General features: G+C 44.3%; 1 protein-coding gene across 1 annotated transcript in view; it reads right to left on the bottom strand.

Moving 5' to 3' along the window:
• Positions 1-26,011, bottom strand: part of DPY19L1 (dpy-19 like C-mannosyltransferase 1) — a 60,365-nt gene that overhangs the window by 12,015 nt on the left and 22,339 nt on the right. Inside the window, exons 6-17 of the mRNA XM_079785943.1 lie at positions 25,729-25,822; positions 22,188-22,245; positions 18,396-18,487; positions 16,423-16,522; positions 14,429-14,506; positions 13,845-13,931; positions 11,804-11,863; positions 11,191-11,271; positions 7,082-7,183; positions 5,397-5,468; positions 3,517-3,566; positions 480-504 (exon numbers count right to left, since the gene is read on the bottom strand). Coding sequence (XP_079642069.1) covers positions 480-504; positions 3,517-3,566; positions 5,397-5,468; positions 7,082-7,183; positions 11,191-11,271; positions 11,804-11,863; positions 13,845-13,931; positions 14,429-14,506; positions 16,423-16,522; positions 18,396-18,487; positions 22,188-22,245; positions 25,729-25,822 — 899 coding nt within the window. The remainder of the gene's footprint in view (positions 1-479; positions 505-3,516; positions 3,567-5,396; positions 5,469-7,081; positions 7,184-11,190; positions 11,272-11,803; positions 11,864-13,844; positions 13,932-14,428; positions 14,507-16,422; positions 16,523-18,395; positions 18,488-22,187; positions 22,246-25,728; positions 25,823-26,011) is intronic.

The following is a 26,011-nucleotide window of genomic DNA, read 5'->3' as shown; positions in this document are numbered from 1 at the left end:
CTGTAACTGAGGAGGGTGGCGGGAGTTAACTAGACATGTTGTGGTGATCATTTCGCAATGTACAGACATTCGAATCATTATGTGTTGCAGCTCCAACTATAATATAATGTTACATGTCAATTATACCTCAATTTAAAAAGAGAAAGGGGGGGGGGGGAACCCAGGCTGAGTCACCAGGAGCTGGGGGTAGCAGCGGTCACATCTCCGAAGCCCCGGGCAAGGTGAGCCGAGGGGAAAGCAATCTCCATCAGCCACAGGCACTCCGCGTGCCTCTGATGGCTCCAGAGATGGCCTGCTGTCCCGTGGGGTGCTCACAGAGGAGAGGCCCGAGTGAGTTCCTCTAACGGGGACAGTCACGCCTGTCGTGTTCTCCTCAAACACATGCAGGCCTAGGCTGAGGGTGAGCAGTGACACTGACTAATACACTGGGAAGGTGGGACAGGAAAAGATCCATGTATAGACAAACATCACGTCTTTACCTCTCCGTGCTCACACTGGTGGTTTCTGAAATGGGAAAAGAAAAACTGCTATTAAATCTCCGTGGAAGCACTTCTTCAATTGTTTGCATTTTTATCTTACCAATGTGAGTTTTACAGCTCCTATAATAGTCCCTCAGGACGCATCTATGTAAAGCCAAATAACTAAAGTGATAAACCCGAACCGGGGCCACAGCCCTTTAAGGCAGTTTATTGGGAAAGGAACGGCAATGCTGCCCGTGCCGAAGACCTGATGCCAGGGACATTCATCAGGCCGAAGGGAGGCACGGGGGGGGGGGGGGGGGGCGCCCACGGGGGAGCCAGCCGCTCACTGCAGCCGTCCCAGCAGAGCGGGACTGCGAGGAGCTCCGAGGCCTTCGGTACCAAACCTGCCCCCGCCCCATGCTCCCTCCGCTCCCCCTAAACTGTAGCTGCTACAGAGACAGTTTAGGAAGCCACACAGGAGATTATTTTAGCAGCAGCTCTGGAATACAAATAGCCTCAAAATCCCATCTTTAGCTCTGACAGCTTGAACTTCCTGAGGAGGATGTGAGCTAGGAGGCTCACACTCCCCCTCCGACCCCACCTGCGCCCCGCCCTACAGATGCCTTCACAGTCCCGAGAGCAACCTTGAACAGGGGAATCCGGCCCGCCACTCCCTGCCCAAAACCCTCCACTGGGTCCTCCGGTAACTAGAAGAAACTCAAATCCCTAACACGCTGCCCACCGTCTTCCTAAGCTGGTCCCCACTCCTCATCCTGGGGTCACGTCCCTCCTGATCACCAAGCTCTAGTCGCACGAGACTCATGCTGCTCCTGCCGACCCAGAGGAACCCTGTCCCCGCATGCGCTGCCCCCTCTCAATCACTCCCACGTCATCTCCGTTTACTGCCTCCTACAAACACTGTCAGGGGCTTACTGACTATCATCTCTCCCTTCAGGGGGACAGGGTGCAAACCCATCCATGCGCTCCATGGCCCTGAGCACAGATGACACTGGACGTGGCGCGGTGAACAGGGTGGGAAATGCCCTTTGCCCCCACGCAGCTCACACAGAGGGGGAGGAGAGGAAAGGCAAAGGAAGGGGATCCCGGAACTCACATCTGATAGCCAATCGTCTCTCCCGCCCGCTCCCCGTCTACACTGGCATCGGACTCGGGCACCCATGCACAACGAAGGGTCAGTGTGCCAGCCCTCAAGCCCGGCCCTGCTCCGGTGAACCCGCTGCCCAGTGGGCTCTGCAGGTACTGCCACAGCCAGCGGCTCTCCCAGGGCCGCTCGCGTCTGCACAGGCCCGCCCTTCTCCTCCGGAGCGGCCTTCACAGCTGCGGCCTCGTGTCTTGTCATCTGTACAAGCCTGGAAGCTCTTCGGGAAAACTCCGTCTCCAATGGAGAGAAATGTTGGCATTTATACCAGAAGCCTTTCCCGCCCCGGCCACCAAAGGCTCCGGGAATAAACACGGCCACAGCCACGGCCACGGCCACGGCCACTGTTTCTAAAGGAGAACAAGGACTGTCTCTGTGTACGTGCGACCATCCCTCTGGTTGGTAGGAACTTGCAGGTGAGAGCATAATACATAAGACTGTGTGTGTTCAAGTTATAAAAGAAAATACAAACATATAAACTTAAGCATCTCTATCCCCGCCCCAAAAGTGTGTAAGTCGAATTGAAACGTCCTTTACTCTGTCCTCCAATCCATGCTCTCAGTTGTTATTTTCATCCTTCCAGACCCTTCCTATGCACAAATAAGCATACACAACCTTCCTATTTTAAACAAAAGTAGAACCATCCTATATACGGTTTTGTAACTTTGTATTCAATGATGTGTGATGGAAAGATGTCCATGAAGACGGCCAGCACCCATCTATGACTGGGTCCTAATTAAGCAAACCCCTTACTAGCGGACACTGTGGCTGTGCCCACGGGTCACTGCACACCCCCCACCACGCGCATCTCTGTGCCATTATCTCTGCGTTGCTGTGAGCATGGAGAGGACGGGCTGGCATGGAGAGAGATGCTGGCTCACGCACAGGCCCACCGTAGGTTCTGCGGGGCCCTGTCAAACTTCCGGAGGTACAATGTTTACGCACAAATGGCGATGCATGCTGCGAGAATCATAAGGAGGTGATGAAGAACAACAAGCAAGAGACAAGGAATCTACTCAGGAATGATGGTCAGGGAAGGCTTCCTGAGGAGGAGACATTATGTAAGGATTAAAGACGTTGGCCAGACCAAAGAGCCAGGCTAAGGGGACAGGGGAGGGGCAGGTATGGGCTCAGCACGACCACTGCCGAACCACCGAGGCAGGACACCACTTGCCTGGTCAGGGGCAGAAAGGGGAAGGAGAAGTCATTTTTCTCTCAATTGCCAGTTTGTGTCCTTCACTCATTTTCGTAATGGGTTTTTATCATTTTTTTTACTAATTTACTGAAATTCTTTATGTAAGATAGCCCTTAGTCCTTCGTCATATATTACAAATACTTTCCCCAATTTGTCTTTTTCTTTGAACAATGCTTATAATACCTTACCAAACCCAAGTATGTATCTGGTCAACCTTGTCATCTTTTCCTCTAGCTTACAGGTTTTTATGTCAGACTTAACAAGGCCTCTCTAATCCTAAAATTAGAAATATAATCTCTCGGTTACTTTTGAGGTTTCATTTTTCCCCCTGAATCTTTGTTCCATTCGAAATGTATTTTGCATAAAAAGTGCGGTGTGGATCCAGTTTCATATTTCCCTGATCTTCTCTGGTCCTGAAACCATCAACAGAATCCTATTTTCCCTGCTGAACCGAAGCACAGCGCTGTGTCCCTCAGGCACAGACCGTGTGCAGGTCCTGTCGGGGTGGGGCCTGGAGTGTGGACAGGGATGCGCTGCCCTCTGCACAGGTAAGAAATAACGAGAAAAACGAAGAAGGGATGACAACCAGGGAAACAACGATTAGCAAATGTCGGTATACAACACGGAACTATGCAGTTAACACACTGTATCTACTTTATAATAAATGGAGGAAGTAGCAACATTATTAATAGTATATTTACCTTAGTTGTGTCTGTGGTTTAGTTAAGACACCCCACATGTCACTAATGATCTGCAAAAAGATTTTAAACACTTCAGAATAGCTGTTTGGGGAAAAACAGAATTTTAACTAAAGTGTCTTCTGAACTTTCAAACTTTTACTTAAATGAAAGTATGGAGAGAAGAGATAACCCAGAAAGTAATAATTCCGAGGACACAATCTTGTATCTGCAGAGTTCTGGAGCAGACAGCCGGGCAGGCAGGTTCAGTCCTCGTTCTGTAAAGAGCCGCCAGCTCCCTCAGGCGGATGAAGCGGCCTCCCGGAAGGTGGCGGAGCCTTTTGCTGGGTCTGCAAACCGGCCCTCTGGCTCCCGATGCACACTCAGTGACTGCTTCCCTCCAGGCCGCCCCGTCGCACGGACACCGTGACTGAGAACGGCCTTTTCAGACTGAGCAGTCACTGGGCGGCCGTGTGACCTGCAGTGCCATCCCCGCACCATGTCCACTAGGCCGCCGCTAACTGGGGTTAACCCAGCTCTGGAAGGACCACTGGCTGCTGCCTGAATCGACAGCACTTTCCTAATCACTTTGGATCAATTCTGGTCAAAGGTCCTGCCTCCTGGAATTGGCCATAATTCTAAGGAGCCAAATGAATGTAATCTTACTTCCAAGTGGCAGGCTTTTAAATATGTGAAATACTGATCCTCTTTCCAGTCGAACCTTCCTTCTTAAATCAAACATCCCCACTTCCTTAACCCAACCTACGTCTCCGTCGCCTGCAGCCACCCAGATGGTGTCTTTTCCATGCATTCTGGGTTGCGAACATCTAGTGTTTTTTACTTCCTTCTGGGTGCAGACCCACATCAAGTGCGCAAAAGTGCACAGGAGGCAGAGCCTGGCAGACAGCAGCACTGAGGGACCGTAAACTGATCAGACGCGGCCTGGGCCGTGAGGCTCCACGCTGGATCCCGCACAGGCCGCTGGGGAGGAAGGTGTGCGGTCCCCTCCCCGCTGCCCTAGCTTTCCCGTGGAGCAAGCTCTCTGATCTTCCGATTCCGCGTCTGTCCAAATGGGGCAATAATGTCTGCGTGCCCCACAGGGCTGTCGAATGACCAGCTGAAATAATGCCCGTGATGTGTTTGGGGGAAGTACAAGTACATAATGTGACCGACAATTACAGTGCAGGATATTCTACCAATATGCAGCACTGTGTTAAAACAGACACCACTAGCTACAGGTCAGAAAACCGGCAGGGCTATCACCTGTTATTCTATTACAGATTCATCTCAACTCATCCTCTTAAAATGCCTACGGTTCACTCCACCAACTCTTAAAGAAAAGAGAGAGGCCATCACACCCGCTCTTTGCTGAAGACTGCAACTTCCCTGCCCTGACCTATATCTGGGCTTAGAGTTTCCATATCAAAGCCAAAGTTGGGAGTCTAACCATTTTACTGAGTTTAATAATATATAGGTAATACTCCATTTTTCCTTTTGATTAATAATAAATTCAATCTAGGAGTTAGTGGACACCGTGCAGATGACTTACAAAGGCACGTGTTAAAGATTAGGGAGCTACTACATAAGAGTTAAAGCAAGTCAGTAATAATTTACACTGGCGGAAACCACTGTATCCGGGTCAATAAGGTCTCTGATCTTGTCTTTCAAATACTTGCCTATCAAGCCTGAGCCACCCTTTCCCCGGGTCTATCTCGAGCTGGCGGACAGCGGGGTGTTTTAAGGGTTATAAATGTTCGTCCGAGGCTATGAGTAAGAAATAGCGACTGTGTTTCAGTAAGTCCACCCGAACTGCTGTGCGGGAGTAACATGTAGCCAGCACACGCGCCGCCTCGGAGGAACGGGACAGGGCTTGGCAGTGAGAGAGCCCTCGGTGGCGGACGCACCTTTCTGACGATCGCAGCAAACACCACGAGGACCGCGGGAAGCAGCAGTGTCTTCGTGTACCTCAGTGGAGTCTGAAATTCACAGGATGCTTTGTCAGAAGAAAGGGTTATTGTGAACACACAAAACTCCATTTCAAATAATGAACTGAGTGAAGGGAAACAGGAGCACGCACCCAGCGAGGGTCCAATCTAACCACAGACTCCCATTATACAAATGAAGATGCGTTTCCATAGAAACAAACTTCCCCGAAGCGCTGAGTTGAAAACACTAACAGATCCAGTCCTCACACGTGAGAGTGTAAAATGTGATGAGAGAGATGACTGTTCACCCTTCGCACCAGCTCCCCTAACGACAGGCCCCGCCTAACGTCCACCTGCAGCCAGCACGACTCCTTCAAGGGCCCGGGCTTTCCCTGTGCACTTTGTGGGGGACCTGAGCCAGGCCCGGCTGGCTCGGCTCAGCGGTTGAGCATGGACCTATGCATGAACCAGGAGGTCAGGGTTCGATTCCAGGTCAGGGCACATGCCCAGGTTTCGGGCTTGATCCCCAGTAGGGGGTGTGCAGGAGGCAGCCGATCAATGATTCTCTCGCATCATTGATGTTTCTGTCTCTTTCTCCTTCTCCCTTCCTCTCTCTGAAATCAATAAAAAAATATTTTAAGAAATAAAGCCTTAACCATGATCCTCTCTCTCTCTCTCTCTCTCTCTCTCTCTCTCTCTCACACACATACACACACACACACACACACACTGACAAATATTTACAAGAAGAATAAAACATTTTGGCATTTCCTTTATAACAGATTTTAAAAACTACTGGAAAAACTTCACTAACAAAGCCTGGCACATTGCAATCCTATACACCTCTCAATAATTTGAGGTCACAGTCTTAAACAATCCTAAACTTGAAATTTCTAAATCGCAATTGATTTGCTTGTCACCAACACTTTCCCTCACAAGAAATTCTATACTATTTAAAAAAAGAAACACGTTTCGTAGATAATAAAATATCATAAATCAGGGCCACATGGGTGGTATAAAAAGACACAAATATATGCATGTTTGTTGAACCAAACCAGCTCACCAAGTACTGCAAGTACTACTTTCTATAAAACACCATTAAGACAGCAAAGTGCTTTGCTACTATGCACGTCGTCGGTCTGCAGCATGCTGCTCATGCCCAGGAGCTATGGTACCGGAAGGGAGTCCTCTCTTCGGGAACATGAGGCGATACTGCAGGCTTGTCTTTCAAGCCGCTACACTACTCTCTGGTTTCCTTGTAAACATCTGAGTCGAGTTTTAACAGAAAACTGATGTGGGATAAGAAACTTGTATCAATCGTATTCAAAGTGATGCGATCATTCAAACAAGCACCACAAAGTGAGCACAGTGCAGGAGCCTGAGCACCCTGGACGGTGCTGTGCCGGCAGAGGCGGCTGGAAGGAGACTCTGTGTGTACTCAGCAGCCGCCGTCTGAGTGCAGGTTCCGCACTGCTAAGTGAGAGAGCGCCCGGAGTCCAGGGAGCCGTACCAATGTCCCTAGAACAGCTGCCTCTACGCTGCCAGGTTTTCCTCTTCCTTCAAACTCAGGTAACAGCACGGGGGCAGAGTATAAACCACAGGAATAGCCTTTCTGGAAGACGAGGGAACCACACCCTAAGGGGAGACTAGGAACCCTCTCTTACCTCCTTCTCCATGAAGTCAAACTCCGCTGCGCACGTGTACAGCAACGTATCGAAATCCTTGTAACTGAAGAATTTTGATGTTAATAAGTTGCCGATATGAGCCTAGTAAGGAATGAAACGAGGTGCCGTTACATTAGGCCATTTATTGTAATAATTCACTTCATTCCTGAAAGTAGTTTTCACTACATGACAGAGCTTCCTGTTCCCATACAGTGAGCTTTGGTGAAACAACAAAGCACTGTACCTCCAACTGCCCGGTCCCTCTTCTTTCACTGGCAAATGGAAGCTCCAACAACACCCTGGCTTCCGAAGTCAGTCATCCACACACCAAAGCCTTTTCCCCCGGGTTTTCCCTGCTCAGTGAGCTAACCCTGGTGCCCGACACTGCACACCACTGCCTCTGCCGAGCCCACAGGACGGGGCCCGGTAACACACAGACACCCGCCACCCATCCAAGGACAGGACACATCCACTCAGGTTTCTGAGAGGCGACTGGAGACTCTGCAAGAAGCAGGAGACGGGCAGGCTGGGAACAGCTGCGCTTTTCCACCGGCAATCGACTCTGTGTAACCTTTATGTTACCAAGTGCTCTCGCCCACCTCACCTCCTCTCCCACAAAGCCATGCGGGAAAGGTAGCTTATTTCCACTTAAATGAGACATTTGCCAAACTTCCAATTCATTATTGTCTTAAAAAGGGGTAACGAAGAAAAGGGGGGAAATGACATCTAAAACAAAGCCTAACTAAGATCCCCAGTGGTATCCAGACGGCAGGGGTCGGGGTGAGTAGGAACTGAAGGGTGCTGGGGGCATGCTCAACAATTTCAAAGCACTTTCGTTTGCTGGAGAAGAAATGTGTGCTAATGACTTTAAGAAATAAACAGGAGAACAAATAGCACCTAAAACAGCTAAGAAAACTGTGTGTCCAATGAAAAGGAGAGAAAATCTAAAGAGTAAGAAAAATAGTTGGTAAATCTCAAATAAAATGCAAGAAATAGGCCCAGCTGTAATGATAATTGTCTGCCATATAAATAAAGAGCTTACTTCACTAATTAAAGAACAGCTGCTCAATTGGGTTTAAGGGGAAAATAATCCCATGTTATATTGTCTATGCAAGACATACTTAAAACCAAAGTCTGCAGGAAGGTTGGACATAGAAGAGAACAAGCTATACCAGAGACTGAACCAAAGAAGCCTAGGCCAGCAACCGTGACGTCTCACAAAACTGAATTCAAGCAAGACTATATGGAAGAGAGTGGCTAATACCACACACAGACAAAATGAATAGCAAAGCACAATCATACGAACATGAGCATATTTACATTTAACTTTATAGATTCAATTTGTATAAAAGAAAACAACCACCTGGCTGGTGTGGCTCAATGGTTGAGCATCAACCTATGAATCAGGAGGTCACAGTTCGATGCCCGGTCAGAGCACATGTGCCCCAGATTGCAGGCTTGAACCCCAGTAGGGGGCCTGCAGGAGGCAGCCGATCAATAACTCTCTCATCACTGATGTTTCTATCTCTCCCTCTCCCTTCCCTTCTGACATCAATAAAAATATATTTAAAAAAAAAAAAAACCTAAAAACTGTAGAGGAAATAGGTAAGTGGACAGTGTTCAATAGAAATGTTAAATATTTCCGTCTAAAATAGAAAAAGCAGACAAACATTAATATAAAATCTGAATAATACTATTAATAAGCACACAAACATAAAATACTAACTTCACAAAGAGAGAATACATGTTACCCTTGAACAAAAGTAAAATGTTTTCAAAAAAGTTCACATTTTATGCCGCAATAAATTTCAGTCATATAGTACTAATTGTATTTTTTATCACAAATACAATAAAATCGGAAAATGATAACTATAAAGGGCTTTAAAAATCCTGTTGGCTAGAAATTAAATAACATAAAACTTAACCTCGAGGTTAAAAAGAGAATCATAAAAGAGTTCATTGTAAGAGACACAAAAAAAGTACTGCTTATGTGGAAATGTATAGCTTTAATGCATTTATTGGAAAATAAGAGAGGCTGAAAACCAAGGAGCCACACACTTTCCCTCGAGCGTCAGAAAAAGCTGCAGCACAGCCCACAGCAGCGAGAGGGTGACAGACTGGTGACAGAGGGACACACAACAAAGCCAAAGAGGTGGTGCTTGGAAATATTCATACCTAACGTCAGTTCCAATTCCAAATAAGGAATGTGAATGAAACAGAAAAGACCACTTCACATATACACAAACCTTCAACCTGAATCAGCGCCTTAACTAGTCTGTCTTCCCCGTGAGGCGACAAATTCCACAAACCTAGGACTTGGGCTCTCTCACTTTTCTCCCTGCTCACTGTCCACATCCTGGTGACTTCAATCACCTTCTGCTCCCACCCCCAGCTGGCTGCCAGGAGCCTCCCTGACCCGCTGTGTCTCAGTGCTGGTGCAGCCACACTGTGTCTCCTGCAGCCACACTGTGTCTCCTGCAGCCACACTGTGTCTCCCTGCAGCCACACTGTGTCTCCCTGCAGGGGGCACTACTCCTGCAGCCACACTGTGTCTCCTGCAGCCACATTGTGTCTCCCTGCAGCCACACTGTGTCTCCCTGCAGCGGGCACTACTCCTGCAGCCACACTGTGTCTCCTGCAGCCACACTGTGTCTCCCTGCAGCCACACTTTGTCTCCCTGCAGCGGGCACTACTCCTGCAGCCACACTGTGTCTCCTGCAGCCACACTGTGTCTCCCTGCAGCCACACTGTGTCTCCCTGCAGCCACACTGTGTCTCCCTGCAGCGGGCACTACTCCTGCAGCCACACTGTGTCTCCTGCAGCAGGCACTACTCCTGCAGCCACACTGTGTCTCCTGCAGCGGGCACTACTCCTGCAGCCACACTATGTTGTAGCCGCAAGGACTTGCTCCTCTCTCCCACCAGACCATGTTTTATCAGCTTTGTGTCTCTAGGGTGCACTCTCCTGCCAGCCACACAGCAGGTACATATTGAATGCATGAACACATTTTAGACTACAGTGTTATACTTTTAAAAATCTTTCCAGAGGTTCTAGACCACCCATTAATAGCCTAATTGTTTTCAATCTTTTTTCAGCAAAAAATTCCCTTGTTCATATGAATCTGTATCCATGTACAATGTGTAAGAGATGAAAGCTAAACTGCCCGGTGAAAGGGGGACGGGCAAGGGGACTGGGAAGTGATGGGCCCCAGGGACGCGTCCACAGAGGTCCCAGGACTTCACAGAACCCAGTTCCAGAACCATGGCGTTAATCCGCTAGAGCGGGACAAAGGACAGTCAGTTAAAATAAATTGAAGAAAATGTGTGGTTTACTTTGACTCTTTCCATGTTGGTTCTTGTGTTTGTTCTTTTTAAATTTAATTAATATGCTTACTAAATAGCAAAGTAAAATAGGCAAAGCAAAATTATGGTACAAAGGGTCCTTAATTTATGTTATAAAGCAAAATTCTCCTTTCATTTTTCTCTCCTACCCAAAAAAACAAAACAAAACAGAACAAACGACAAAAACTTCACTCAATAAAACTAACTTGGAATAATTTACATATAAAGGCTCATAAATAAACTTTTCATAAGAACTGACCAGAAAACCGAGGGGGAAAAAAGAAAAGACTATGTAATATGACCAACAGGTGAAGAGGCTCCGAAGACAGCGTCTTCATTGTGACAGGGGATTGCAGAGAAACCAGTGAGAAACCAGGACTCACAGACCTCAGAACATGAGCTTACGTCTCTAGAGCTTTCTCACCTTAACATTTTATAATCTGGGCGGGAGCTGGGAGGAGGGGATTAACGGAGGGGGAGATGGGGGACATCTGTAATATTCTCAACAATAAAGATAAATTTTAAAAATTATAATCTTTGTGATATGGAAAGACCAATATAACAATTCTATTGAGAAATTAATTGTAAAGAATACAGACTATACGTAGTCACATTTACCTTCTACTATAATAAATAAATAAAATAAAGATGAATAGACTTCATCTTGGAATCTGGTTTAAATAGTGGCATTTTAATAACCCAAGTAATTTGGTTTTAGCCTGTTTGATTCTTTTCAAGTCTTTCAAGTTTAAACGAAAATGCACTTACATCATCTGCAATGCCAAAGATTTTAGATGTCAAATACTTGAGTATGACAGTTCCAAATAACCAACAACATCCTTGGATGACCTACAGAAGAAAAACACAACAAAACAAAAACTAGCTGATGCTTTACATAGCCATTTCAGAGACAGCTCAGGAAGAAAAAATGCTTTAATCACATGCTAAATAAATAACTGCATCCAAGAGAAAATGTTAAAAAAAATACACCTTAAATTAAAATAATGTTCCTCTAAAATCCAGGGGCAATCACTAAAAATATAAATGTATAATTTATTATAATAAGTAATATACTATACAGAAGATTTATACAGCAATTGCAGTTAAAGTCCCCCTCTACTAACAGTTTCTTACACATGCACCACTCCTTAGGAAAAAACATGGACAATAAATAAAACTGGAATTCTTTAACTACCTATCAAATATTAACCTTAAATTGGGTCATGAGAGGGCAATTTAGTACATGAAATTGAGCCCTAATGTGTAATAAAACTGTTAGATCGCCTGTATTGCATACATCATTTCTTTAAAAGTAAAACATAAAACCAATGGCATATTTTAGAGAGGGAAAACATATGCATTGAAATAGATTGATTCTTACCCATAAACTAAGTTCAGATACATTTATTTTGAGGAAATGTGGTTTCATTGCCAGCACACCCTGCATGGAGAAAATAACACAGCATATAGTTAATACTTATAAATCCAAGTGCCACAAAATACTTCTAAATAATAAGACTCTCAAGACTCTAAAATCCAGCACACTGTCAGCGTTCCACATAACATCACCACAAGCTCACTGACTTCAAGAACTAGCCCTTTTTAACCAAAGTAGATTAGGTCAGTTAGCGACTATGTACAGAATCACCATATATTAATTTTTATGAGTGATTTTGTATCTCTGACTCACCTAAGAATCAAGAAGTATAAAATAAATTCAGAATTTCAGACAGATGCCTCATAGTCATAAGATTTTTCTTAAGTTAAGTATTATTAACTCTTAGGATTAACATGTCCAAGTGCATGATAGACTCCAAAAATATAATACCCTATCGTGATCTAAATCTCCTTCAAACTTGGCAAAAATAAGGTTAGAGATCAGAACATAAATACATGAACCAAATTCAATCTTTTCACAAGTTTCTGAGTATCTGCAAACACAAAAGGTGTTAAGATTCACGTTTCAAAGTGATAACTATAAATAAAAATAGGCAAATGTTTGTTTATGGTTAAATATGCAAAAACATGCTATATTCTGTAACTGTTAGCATCACATGTTTTTATACAACAAAAATATGAAATATCTATAATAAATACGCATCAATTCATACCTACGACACACCTCAATGTCGAGCACCTAGCAGGAGACCTGACACACTGCAGGTGCTCAACTGAACGAAGAGCAGTTCCCTGCAAATGTGCTTAGGTTAGAGGTCACTGGCATGCAACCTTCCCTTCAATGGCTTCCCTGGGCACAAGTGCCAAGAGCCATGTACTTTAGCCTGAGTGACAGCGGGACTTGCCCACGCACACACGTAAAATAGAGAACTGAGCACGTTTTCGCATTTCCTAATTACATGCACAATTCACTAACTATAAGAACTATCATTAATCTCGGAGCACAACGACTCCGTTAATGAGTTTTCCTGGTCCTTGTTGGAAACACAGCGTCACCTCATGCTAATTGCTACTTTCTGAGGTCACACAACCTGAAAGGGTGTCGGTCCAGATTGGGGAGAAGCAGATCCTTGGGAAATAAGGTCTTAAATAAATGTTACCTGTAAAATGGGACAAAGAAATAGGAGGCTCCAAATTTGCTAATGGGTCCTAGAAATCAAGAAAGCCAAAATGCCCTGTACCTTAAATGATTATTCAAGAAGTAGAACACATTTCATTTAACACAGGACAATATGTGCTGGTCTTCCAGAAACCTACCTAGACTAAACAGGAACAATTTCTTTCTTCTTAGGGTACAAAACTCTGTATTGGGGAACCCCATTGATAAAAAAAAAAGGCATAAGCACCCTGAAGTCCTTCCATTCAGGAAAGTTTATATTTAGAAAGTCATCTGACCCAAGTGGCAGAGGAGGTAGGTGGCCTTTCCCTGTTTTCTCCGATTCCCCACCATGGTGTCCTGATCATGTAAACCTGTAGTGACCTAGCAAACTCCAAGTGAATTACCACCTGATTTAAACTACCTGACTATCTCATACAAATCAACACGGGGAAACCCTAACACCCAAGGCCTCGAGCCTCTGATCCGTGGAACAGGAGGAGAGACTGCTGGGAGAAGCCACGGGCAGGAACGGGGATCAGGGAGTGGAGCAGGAATCGGATAAAAACCAAAAAGAGGAGAGGACAACAGGATAAAGAAGAAATTCACCCTGGGACCAAAGCTCAGGTGACAGAAGAGATGAGGAAGGAGGAAGGGCACACTAGACCATGAGGCAAGTGCCAGGCTTTCCAACAGCAACCTCTGCTGTGCTTCTTTCCTGTGCTGGGAGTGAAGGCGTGGGTATTCTATCATACAGGTGCACGCACGGAGATGCTTCTTACAGAAAAGCCCTCACAAATCCCAAGCTGGTGATAAAGAAACTGATACCCCTTAATTTCAAAACAGCCATGTACTTAAAGACACTTACCCAAATAATCACCAAAGAGGAAGCATAATAAGAAGTTAATAACATTGAGTTTCCAAACATCAAAACAAAACAAAGTGCAAGAGAAATCTGGAAAAATCCAAGAAAAATATAATTAATGCACATAAAACAAAATAAAGTTTTATTATTATTCTGGAAATTGCACATGCCCACGATAGACAACATTCAAACTGTTCAAAAGGGAACACAGCCCAGGTGCTATGCCACACTTCGAAACCTGAAAGGTCACCAGACAGGCAGCACTCCGCAAGTGAACACTCCTCGTCATTGTAACAGAGGCCCCAGGATAATTAAGCATTCTGTGTTTCTCTTTCATGAATTATCCCTCTTACAGATGACGGGTAAGTTAGGCACAGCCTCAAATCAGAAAATATGACCTGACTTAAAACTCCTGGGTGGCCTATGTAAAATAGGTCTGTTAATTATGTCACAGTTTTTGAAGGACACTTGTTTTAGTTATGGAATCATGGAACGACCAGTTTTAACCATAAACAAATCAAATAATTATCAGGAGTTTGTTTTGAGGTCAAACTCAAGGGGGAAAAAACAAATTTAAAAACCATTACCATATGTATATAAATGATCTTCTGTAATTTGCATATATCAATGTATCCCACAACATATACTGTGAATAATGAGGCAATCTGAAATTGAATAAAAATTAAGTTAAAAATAAAAATTATATATACAATGAATATATATAATGAGTGAAAATTATATATACAATTCAGGTTTCAAATTGATTTATATTTGTTATTGAAAGTAAGTTCTTTACTTTCCCTCTTACCTATCAATTTATTATTGAACTAGAGGCTCGGTGCACGAAATTCATGCACGGGGGCAGGGGGTCCCCTCAGCCCAGCCTGCACCCTCCCCAATCCGGGACCCCTGGGGGTTGTCCCCAGGATTGGGCCTAAACTGGAAGTCGGACATCCCTCTCACAATCCTGGACCATTGGCTCCTAATCGTTCACCTGCCTGCCTGATTGCCCCTAACTGCCCCCCCCCCCCCCGCCAGCCTGATTGCCCCTCACTGCCTCTGCGTGCCAGCCTGATCGCCCCTAACTGCCCGCCCCTGACGGTCTGGTCGCCCCTCACAGCCCCACCCACACCAGCGTGGTCGCCTCACGCAGCCTGCTTGTTCAGTCGTTTGGTCATCCCTCACTAACCCCCCTGCCGGCCTGGTCGTAGGCAGCCATCTTGTGAGGGTGTGAGGGTTAATTTACATATTACCTCTTCATTATATAGGATATGGGTCAATATATTAATATAGCAAACATCGGTTGATTTTTCTTTTCCATACACAGCTCTCTCAATTAACCATTTAAATTACCTACTCTGTGGGTTAACCAAAACAATACTCATTTCAATGTCAGGGTTACTCTATTGTCAACAGGTAAGATTACAACTTTCCTTGCCCAATCAAAAAATATTAAAATTTAATTAAAACACTATGATTAATACATAATTGAAGAAGGTACAATAAACTAATCATGTAATGCATGTGTGTATAACACATTAAGTTCTGCTTGTTAGTCATGCTTTACAAGTATCTCTATTAATGTTCTCTTTCATAAATATTCAAGTGGTAGTTATCAAATTTATCAAGTTTCAAATAAGAAGTACTTTCACTACAAAGGTATTTTAACTTTCTTTATAGGTTTGAGGAAAATTGTGCATGTAATTACCAAGAATTCTAAGAATGCTGGTGTTATTTCGAGGATCTGATTGAATGGGGAAAGTGCACCTCCAACAAAGTACAGATATTATGTCAAATGATGCCTCTCCACCCTCCTTCGTGGAGAAAGAAATTCAAATTGAATTCCATGCTCCTCCTACTACACAAACGGGGTAAAAGACTGCAAACAACTAAATACTTAAACACATGACGTCAGTTCCATTCATCAGGTGGTTTATCTCCAAAGAATCTACAACAAATTCCCTATTAGCAAGAAAACCAAGTTCCCTTCACCAGGTTTGTCCCCTGGAACACTGCGCTGCCTGAGTGACTGACATGACCCATCAACAGTGGAGAAGTGGGGTGGGGGACCCTCTCTACAAGCGAGCCTGACCTTGTTCTGCAGACCTCTGTTTGAAGGGAAATGGAGACGAGGGCATGGAAAGACAGACGATACATAGATCACAGGTCACAGGGGAGTTCCACAAAGTACAAGCTGTTCAGCTAACCCATCCTATGTTATCCTCTGTGTATTTACCCCAGGTGTAAGAATGCACAACTATTCATAAAGAAATACATTCACCTAAGAGAAATACCTAAAGTTAGAGCCCTTGTCCTCTTTTAAACACTAATGAATATTGAATAACGCTGATAGGCATTCCTACGAATGTGAGTTCAATCAATGCATTCCACTAGTAGGTAAATAACACCCATTATAAGTAAATCTTACATATTCCTCTACTCTGAACTTTGTTTAAAAGAATTAACAAAAAACATTCTAGACTTAGAATCATATAACGTCTCAGTTCTATAATTTTATACAAATAAGTGCACGTGATTAAACACACCACACGTGAGTCAGGTTAGAGAAAGAAGCACTTACCTGAGTAAGAAGCACGAACTGAGCAAACTGCCACGGAAGCATGAAGAACACATTGGAGATGCACAGCGCGATCAAGCTTCCGCGATAGAGTTTCGGGGCCCTCGAGAGGATGAATAAGGATCAGTGAGTTTAACAAGCATTCAAGCGTGGCTCCCAACTGCTGCAAATTAGAATCTCTAAACATGATCTGGTTATAGCACAGAGTGGGCAAAGTGAGCCAATGGGTTAGAAATTATACCTCCTGACACTCAATTACAACCACCTTCTAAGAGAAGTAAATACCCATTATTACTATAAAAACAAAGCCAGCCGGGGGGAGAGGCACCTGGGTCGGCATAGCCACTGAACTTTTTCTAACTACGTTTGGCAGATTCTTAATGAAACACGTGTGACGCCTCAGCAGACCCATTTGGAGAGACCGAGGGGGCCTGAAAAAGCACAGGAGCAGCACATGCAGTGCTCGGGATGCTGCAGGCAAGTCCTGCAGGGACTCAGGCTGAGCAGCTGGGGGGCGCGTGGGGGGCGGGGGAGGGACACTGGGGAGGATGTGGGAGAAAAGCGGGCCCTGCTCGGGTAGGACACCGACAAGAGAAGAGGACGCAGAGGCGGGGCCGTACTTGTAATTTAGGATTTTTAGGGGCGTGAGTGTTTTCATCTTGCATGTGAGTTTTAAGAACTACTTTCCTCCTGAAACGGTGAGCCAATGCACAGCTCCAACACACCTGACATCCTCACGAAGCGCAGTGTCCACGTTAGCATCCTGAGGCCACAAGGTGTGCCCGACAGAGTAAGGAGCCTCAGGACAGGTGACTGCCCATCTTCCTTCAGGCCCCAAGCACCCCTTCCCCAGAGGACCTCCCTCTGGGCTCTGCTGCCCAACCCTTTCTTTCCAGCCTGCCCCCAAACAAGCACTTAAAGAATCCAGGTGACCCAGTCATGAGTCACCATTAAGTTATTAGATAAGAACCAGCCATAATGGAGGAGAGGGAAAGAATCTACATGATTGCATCCTACATAATAAGGGTTCCATTCCATGGAACTTGTTTGAGCTGTCTGTGTTCACTCATGTTTGGGTGTACCAGGTCACAAGGTAAAATGCAGCTCTTCTGTCTTGTAGATCATAGTCAAAAGATGAAAGCCGCCGTCTAAAATTAAGCATTTTCCCACTACCTTTGAACTTCACCTAGCATCAGCATCATCTTAGTTATGTTATTACTAGTGGCCCGGTGCACGAAATCCGTGCACATTAAAAGAATTAATTAGAGGAAATATTTTAATATTGCTACTTGCCCTTTCTCTGTAATAGAAGTGTCAGAGATTAAAGAAAATTAGTAAAATGTATATGAAAACCTTCCTCCTGTCAGAATCTGGGGTGCACCACGGGACCCAGAGTCAAGTCCCCATCCACCTACTCACGCCTTGAAATCGCATGAGACCCAGACCCGGCCGGCTGCCCCCCCCTGCAGCCTCAGGTCCCCCGTCAATCCCCGCCGGGTGGGGGGTGCAGCCTCAGGTCCCCCAGTGCACCCTCAGGTCCCCTGGCTCAGCACCGGGGCGGGGAGCGCACCTTGAGGTCCCTCATCAAGCCCCACCAGGCGGGGGGGATGTCCTGAGGTCCCGAGTTAAGCCCCGCTAGGCAGGGGGCGCAGCCTCAGGTCCTCCACCCTGCCCCGGCGCCACGCAGCCTCAGGTCCCTGCTGATCGCTCATTACAGGAACCCCACCTCCATTGTGAGTGCAGCCATCTTGTGTTACGGGAACCCCGCCTCCACTGTGGGTACAGCCATCTTGTGTTACGGGAACCCCGCTCCGCTGTGGGCGCAGCCATTTTGTGATGGCGTGTTGGTTAATTTACATATTACCTCTTTATTATATAGGATACTGATTGTTTTTATTATGGAAGATGAAAAATTCTAGCTTAAGTTACTCGATACAGAAGAAACAAAGTCAGCAACCGGGACAAGTCAAAGTTACCTGAGGATGTGAGTCACGAGCAGCATCTGAAGCACGAGGAACGGGTACGAGAAGCTCTCTCGGAGCGGCGGAGTCCACATCACACGGGTGCACTAGAGAGAATTCACAGCGTCAGGTGTGCTGGCGACACTTGTTGAGACACACCAGGTGAAAGCTGCCGTTTCTATGCACAGAGAAGTTTTTCACACATAATTTAAACCGTGTGTTGTCAAACCTGCTACCACGTTTCCACCAACAGCGAAACTGGGAAGTGCGAAATGTTGGTGAGCAGGAGACACACAGCACAGATCCCGTGAAATATTAACATCAGGACGTGTCAACAACAAAGAGCTTCCATTTTAATGTGTATCCGGATATTATCATTTACTGCTTATCTGCCATACAAGAATATTCTAAGGACTCTGAGACTATTTTCAAAGTGTTCTGAGAATTTCTTTCCAAATCTTATATAAATAACATAACTACTTCAATAAGTAATCAGAAATAGATACATTTATATTAATATTTTCATCTCAGGTCAATTAAAAAATATTTAAGAAACTAATACAGGTCAGAAAAATGTTACAGGTAACAAGAAAGGTAATTAGATGTGCCTCTAAAGCAGTCCCTCTATATACTTTGAATTATTTTGGTTTAAAAGATTTTCCTTTTCATATGTGTATATCTTTACATCTGTGAACATGGTTTATATAAAACAACATCGGTCATGATTGAGAGTAAGTTTCTAAATCTCATCATGAAAAACAAAACAAACCTATTTCACAGATAATAAATTCCTAACAGTCAAATTGGGCAAAAATATTTCCTTTTTTTATATGTGATCTCAATGCTGTTCAATTGCATCATGCTAAGGGTCAAGCATACTGCATACAGCGTGTCTCACACGAGGAAGCAGCTGAAGCAGAGCAGATGGGAGCCTGCATCTTAGCCAGAGCTCTCCATAGGGACAGGATCAACACGGGAAGAAACCTAGCAGTCATCTGTGTAGTTTCATTATGAAATGTACAACCTCAATATTATCAATCATTACTCTCAGCAACTAATAGCCCCTTTATTGAATGTTCACGTTTCAGATTTAAATTTCTGTTTTAAATAATTGGGTTAATCCTTTCTCATACACTTTGTAGTTCTTTTGTGCAGGCAAAAATTTTCCCTTGTAAAAACCATCTGAGAGAGGTTATTTTTAAAAGTATGTCATACACTATCTTAGACTCAAGTTCAGAGCAAACTAAATAATGGAAATAGAACTTAAAAGCCAGTAACAACTCACAACTATTTTCTGGCACATAAACCACTCGCTTCCATGATTAAAATAGCTCTGCTAAGAAAGCAGGGTACCGATCAGCAAGCCTCCAGCAAGCCCAGGGAGCAGAGCAAGTGACCCTGTGGGAAGTTCGCTGAGGGACAGGCACGGTTGGAGTAGATACCCCTCCCCATACAGCAATCCTATACTTTCGGCGACGTATTTAGAAGTCAGAAAATAAAAGGGTCTGAAAAATCTCACAACCTGAAAAATCCTACCTAATAATAGACAAATATGCAAATTGACCACACCTTCGCTACGCCCAAGCCATGCCCACCAGCCAAGCCACACCCACCAACCAATCAGGACGAGTATGCAAATCACCCCAACCAAGATGGCGGCTAATTTGCGTAGAAAGAAGCCAAGAGCTGCAGAAGGGAGCAAAGCTGTGGAGAAGCAAGCAAGCCGGGGGGAGGAGAAGGGAGGAGCAGAGGCGGGGCCGGGGGAGAAGGAAGGAGAGTGGGCGGGCTGGGGGAGAAGGAAGGAGAGCATGCGGGCCGGGGGAGAAGGAAGGAGAGCAGGCGGGCTGGCGGAGAAGGCGGGGCGGGGGAGAAGGGAGGAGAGCAGGCGGGGCAGGGTAGAGTGCAGCAGGAAACCCTATTGCAGGATTTTTCCTGCAACAGGAACGCTAGTAAAATTATAATAAAATAGTTCTCAGTTCCTTGAGTTCTCACCATTATTTTACCCAAAACTTCAATGTATGCTCTCAATTTTAATATACGTCATTACTCAAAATGGTCCTTTTCTACTCTAAGCTACCCTCACTGGTGTGAGTACCATGACTGCCTGGACCATTTTAGTAAAACCACAGTTCTAATCACATTGAGTCACCTTTTCCTAAGTAGAAAGTGATAGCTCAGCATAGCCAAATAAATATAGCAAGTAGCTGAAAAACGAAAAATCTACCCACCTGGAAGAGGAACTGAACAGTCTGGATTGCATCGTTAAAAACTAGAAAGACTTTGTAAGAAATGATGCTCATGCTCCAAGAGTATCAAAATTGTATGAAGAACAGAAGGTCCGGAATTACCCCTAACACTGAGGGAACATCAGGCCTTTCAGCCGGACAGACAGCACCCTTTAAACCCCGGTTTCAGATGTCCCGTTTTCACTGAATCTGTGGGTGACACTGTTCATAAAACTGTGCAGGTGTCTGTACGCCCTCCCTGCAGCACCTTACGTGGACTCTCCGTGCTCCCCGCGGTTGGCAGCCGCTTCCTGTTTCGTAGTCATCCCCACGGAAGTTGTGCTTTGTTTCATGGCCCATACTATGACACTGAGCAGCATCCAGTCAAAAAGAACCAAAAAATTCCTTGTTTTTGCTCAAAACGCAGACCAAACCAATTAATTGATGTTTGTATTGTAATCATGTCAAATGCTCTACCCCATAAGATCACTCCAGCTTTAAATCTCCGTGATTCTAAATACTAACCAGGTGTTAATTCAATATCCATTAGTAACCCACTCAAATTTTAAAAGTTCAACCTTGACTGCACTGTTAAGTTCAGAGTGACCCCTGGTAGAGCTCCTGAACATGTGCATTTTCAAGGACTGCAGCCACTTACTGTATAAGCTCAAAAAGAAAGCTGACCTCTCTTTTTCCTTCACACAAAACTTACTTAACATGAAAGAAAACTGGTCAGGGGCACATTACTAGGAATTCAATTACAACTCTGATTTAGTGAAAGGATTTGTCTGGCACCCTGAATTTACGTTACACTTTAAGTTACTAATAATAATACAGACTAACAATTATAGAGCAGTTACCATGTGTCAAAGATGGTCCTAGGCACTGTACACGTCTGGATTCACTTACTGCCCGATAACCCCAGGAGATGGGTCGCCCCTTTATGCCCAGGTACAAAGAGGAAACACAGGAGAGTGAGAGGCGAAGATTGTCCAGGCCACAGCCACCAAATGGCAGAGCCAGGATCTGAGCACAGCGGGGCGGGATCCAGAGTCCATGCTTCCTACCAAGCTGTCTCCTAAGAAAGCCCTGGGGCATGTGCACATTTATAACTAAAACAAAATACTATACGAAGAATGCTTAGAGTCTATCAGAGTTTATGGTAAATACATTAAAACAGGAATGTGTGATACAGCTCCTATAGGAGGAAGTTATGCCCACACCAGGAAGGTAACTACGTCCATGGCTGGCTGTGTCGGTAACAGCTAACGCGTGAGCTTTCAGTCTGAAGTTACATAAAGCATCGATAGAGACCCATGATTTCTTCACCACATAAAAGCTACCATGGTGAAAAGTTAACTTACAATAAACGCTAGTGTTTAAAATTTGAATCAAAATAAGGTCGAACATTTAAAGAATGCTATCATAAATTCTAAAGACATTAAATTTTAAAAAGAAACCTGCATTTCTATTAGTAAAATTTCATAAAAATTTAAAAATATTTGACTATCATAGAATAAACTTCGTATTTCTAGAAGTAAAACCCCCCAAGGATTTTGGAAATAATCCTGAGGCTGCCTACCTCTCCGTGATTGAAGAAGAAGCTCAGCACTGTGACCAGGCCTCCTAACCGGCTGCCGCTGCAAGAGAGAAAACGTGCTCAGGTCACGGAATCCAGGCCTGGCCCAACCAACCTGAAATCACAGTGTGCGTCCATCCGTGCACATCTTCCTCTGACCCATCACAAACAGATTTTAACGTGATCATACTATTAACATGCCTCTGGAATTTTCTAATTAATTTATTATGAAGATTATTCCTAGTCAATACATGTAACCCAAGGCACTGTTTTGAACAGATGTCAACTACACATAGTATAAATGAATTGCAATTTGTCCTGCCCTTTTGTTGTTGGACAGATATTTTTCAATTCCTTACTGTAATAATTTTAAAAAGTTCAAATAAACACCCTTGCACATGTAAATGCTGGTGCTCTCATTCTATAGGACAGACCTAACTATGAGCCGGCCAAGTCCAAGAATGTGAACTTTGCAGGAAACGCCATACCATCCACACCCCCTTCTCTGTACCTGACTGATGGGCCCAGACCTGTCCCAATTGCCACCGCACAGGTGGAAACGGTCCTCGCTGTTACTGTGAGCTGTACTTCCTGCCTGTCACACCGAGCGTCCGCGTAGTGGGGCTGTGTTTTGTTTTGTTTTGCTGACAAGGTGCATTTTCTCTTCTGTGAGTTGCCTGTTCACATTCTTGTCCATTTTCCTGTTGGATTGTCTGTTTCCCTCATTAAAGATTAGGGAAATCTTTTTTTTTTTTTAATCATTTGTGTGACCAAGTCTCTTGGTATAATTTATGGTATATTCTACCAGAAATCTGGATTTTATGTAGTGAGATGTCAATACTTTCCTATAATTCTTCTGCATTTCCTGTCTTCCCCACCTCAAAATTCTTCAGTGTTCTACCGTAATGTCGGTGATGGGGCAGCATCTCCCACGAGTGCAGACAGCTCTGCTTAGCCAGCCAGGGAGGCGGATTTCCTGGTGCGCTTTAATGCCCTGCTTTTCTACAAGAAATGCTGCGTTTCAATTGCTGTGACACGATGTGACTCCCAATCACTCCACAATAGTGTCCCAGCACGTCCTCTCTCCCCTCCGTCCTTAGAGAATAAATACCACAGAGGTCCTTTTATTTCGCTACACAGAAAAGATGTTCTAACCAGAACACTTAAAATTGATTTTTCCCCCATTACAGTTGATCAGTTGATATTTCAGCATTCCCTAGCGGTTAAAAAAAAGTTTCTTTTGCAATATGACCACCAACTGTCAGAAAATATGAAAGCTGCTATGGTGCAAATTGTAAAGCGCTCTGAGCTTGCTAAACATCTACCACTTTTTCTCATACATCTCACTCCCCTTCTGAGCCTGGAGTTCCTTAGATATAAAATGAGGGGGTAAGAATGCAGACACTTCAGTTCTGATACTGAATAACCTTATAATTTTCTTTTTTCCTACACCTTTCAGCGACATGGATTCAAAGCAATCATCTGCACCTGACTAGCTATGTGACCTCGGGAGAGTTATTTAATGTCCTTGTGCCTCAGTTTCCTCACCTATAAAATGGTTACCCGACCTCACAGGGCTAACCCTAAGGATTAATGAGTTTATGACAGCAAAGAGCTGCGACTAGCGCTGGGTACGTAAGTGCTATATTGTATTTCTTCCGTAAACAACTAGCTCTAAGGAAAGAGTGGGATCTACAGAGGGAAAGCTCAGCTGAGTCCACTGGAAAAACATTTCCTAAACCAGTGAATGCCAATGAAGTGTATGTGATAGATAACACATTCTTATTGTGCCTTTCATATATGGCAACCCTGAGCTCAGTTTTTCATATATGGCAACCCTGAGCTCAATTTATTTATTCACTTCATTCAATTAAAAACTGTGTTCTGAGGGCAGGCATTCTTCTGGTGCCTTGCAAACGTTACCTTATTCTCTCCTCACATCGAAGACGGTGTCTCCTAACTTACTAGGTCTCCTTCCTACCAATCCCTTCTTAAACATTCTTCTCTATACAACTGGCACTTCAGTTAACCCGATAAAACACTTCACCCCATGGTCCAGCCCTGAAAGACCTTTGTTGCAATACACACACACACACACACACACATACACACACACACACACACACACATACACACTGTAAGGGCAAAGCAAAGAACTGGCAATAACTTTTGCTTCCCATGTCATTTATTCAAATTACATAAAAACACAATGTTAACGGGTTCCACCCGACTCAGAGCTTCCATACAGCGCGTCTGCCCTCCAGCCTTCATCTCGACAGCCCAGGACAATGGACGCTAAGGACACTCTGCAGTGGGTACTGTACCTTCAGCCTTTGAAGCAATGGTTATAAGAGGCACTTAAGAAAATTATTCTGAATGATGACTTTAATAAATGCACAGAAATCCTTCTTGCAATGAAAAAAGAGCATGGCTATAGATTCGCGACTCAGCAATAATGTCATTTCCATATTTTAACTTCCTTACTTAAAATCCAATCTCCCCAATGTAATAAAGCCATCCGTAAGACAGATGGGCAGTGCTCGGCAGGAGGACCAAACGCCAGCCTCCCTCCTTGCTCCCCGCGAGCCACCTCCTCTCCTGATCACCATGCACTCTGGGTTAAGTTGTCTTGTTTCAAAAACAAAATTTTTCACACATTTTAATCATGTATTTTCATTTCCGTCTCCCCCAATTAAATCATTAAAAAGACTTTTCTTAGAGCTAAGTCAGAAATCTTAGCATCAAAGTATCTTCAATCTATATGCAAATACATTCTCAACTGATCTACCTGCTACCTCATTTGATAAATATGTATTGAGTAGCTACTATATACACAAACAGTGAGCTAAGAACTCAATAGAGGCACTAAAATGAAATGCCACACTGCCAAAAAAAAGCAGACAATGGGAGAATAGCAGATTCGAACCCATGAACTCCAATTGAAAAGCATACTTATACTGTGCCCACACTTCCGTGCTACGAAGAATCAGCAAGCAGAAAAAAGGAACATTCTAAGGGTACTCTCATGGCAAAATAGTTCAACAAGTAAACAGCGTGGAGACTTGTCAAAAAAGAGAGCGATAAATAGAAAAAGCCTTAGAAAATTCTCAAGCTTTCAGTTTTAGGAATGCTGCTCAATTACTAGTAAATCAGGTCGGACAGTAAATACCTGCACAAAATACAGTCCTAGTTTACCATTAGGAAAGGAACAGCCACTGACCTCACCTGGTAACGAGTGGTCCTTCCCATTACATTTTATGTAAATAACATATATTGCTTATGCTCAAATGGTTACGAATACCTAACATGTATCACATGTGCCCACCATGTTGTATTTAAACCTCTAAAATGATTTTCAGTTTGGTTGGCCATGGCAATGGTGAAATCATCCAAATGGGAAGTAATTTTATATCTACAAGCAGATATACCAGAAATGGCATTGTTATAAAACGGAACTACACTTTAATGATACACTCACTGTTTAGATTATTCTAGCAAACATTATTAAAACACAAACTAAAATATTCTCAATGAACAGTCTTACCTTAAGTATGTGCCATAAATGAAGAATAATGCCATCATCAGTCCATTTAAAAGGAAAATGACAGCAACATAAAAGCAAGCAGGATCTCCCAATCCTTTAAATGAACAAAACATATGCTCTAGAAATTACTTTATGCATCTGGCGATTTGTAGTAAACAGGCTTATTTTGCAAATGGTTGCCTTGGTTTCCATCCATACACACACCACTACTGCGGCCCTCAGATGAAAGGGTAGCAGCCGCGGACAGACACTCCTCGTGTGGAAGTATGGGGTCTACCCCCAG

This window comes from Cnephaeus nilssonii (assembly GCF_951640355.1).
Source record: "Cnephaeus nilssonii genome assembly, chromosome: 12".
NCBI lineage: Eukaryota > Metazoa > Chordata > Mammalia > Chiroptera > Vespertilionidae > Cnephaeus > Cnephaeus nilssonii.
Note: the sequence above shows the minus strand (reverse complement) of the source record. Positions and strands in the feature narration are given on the sequence as shown.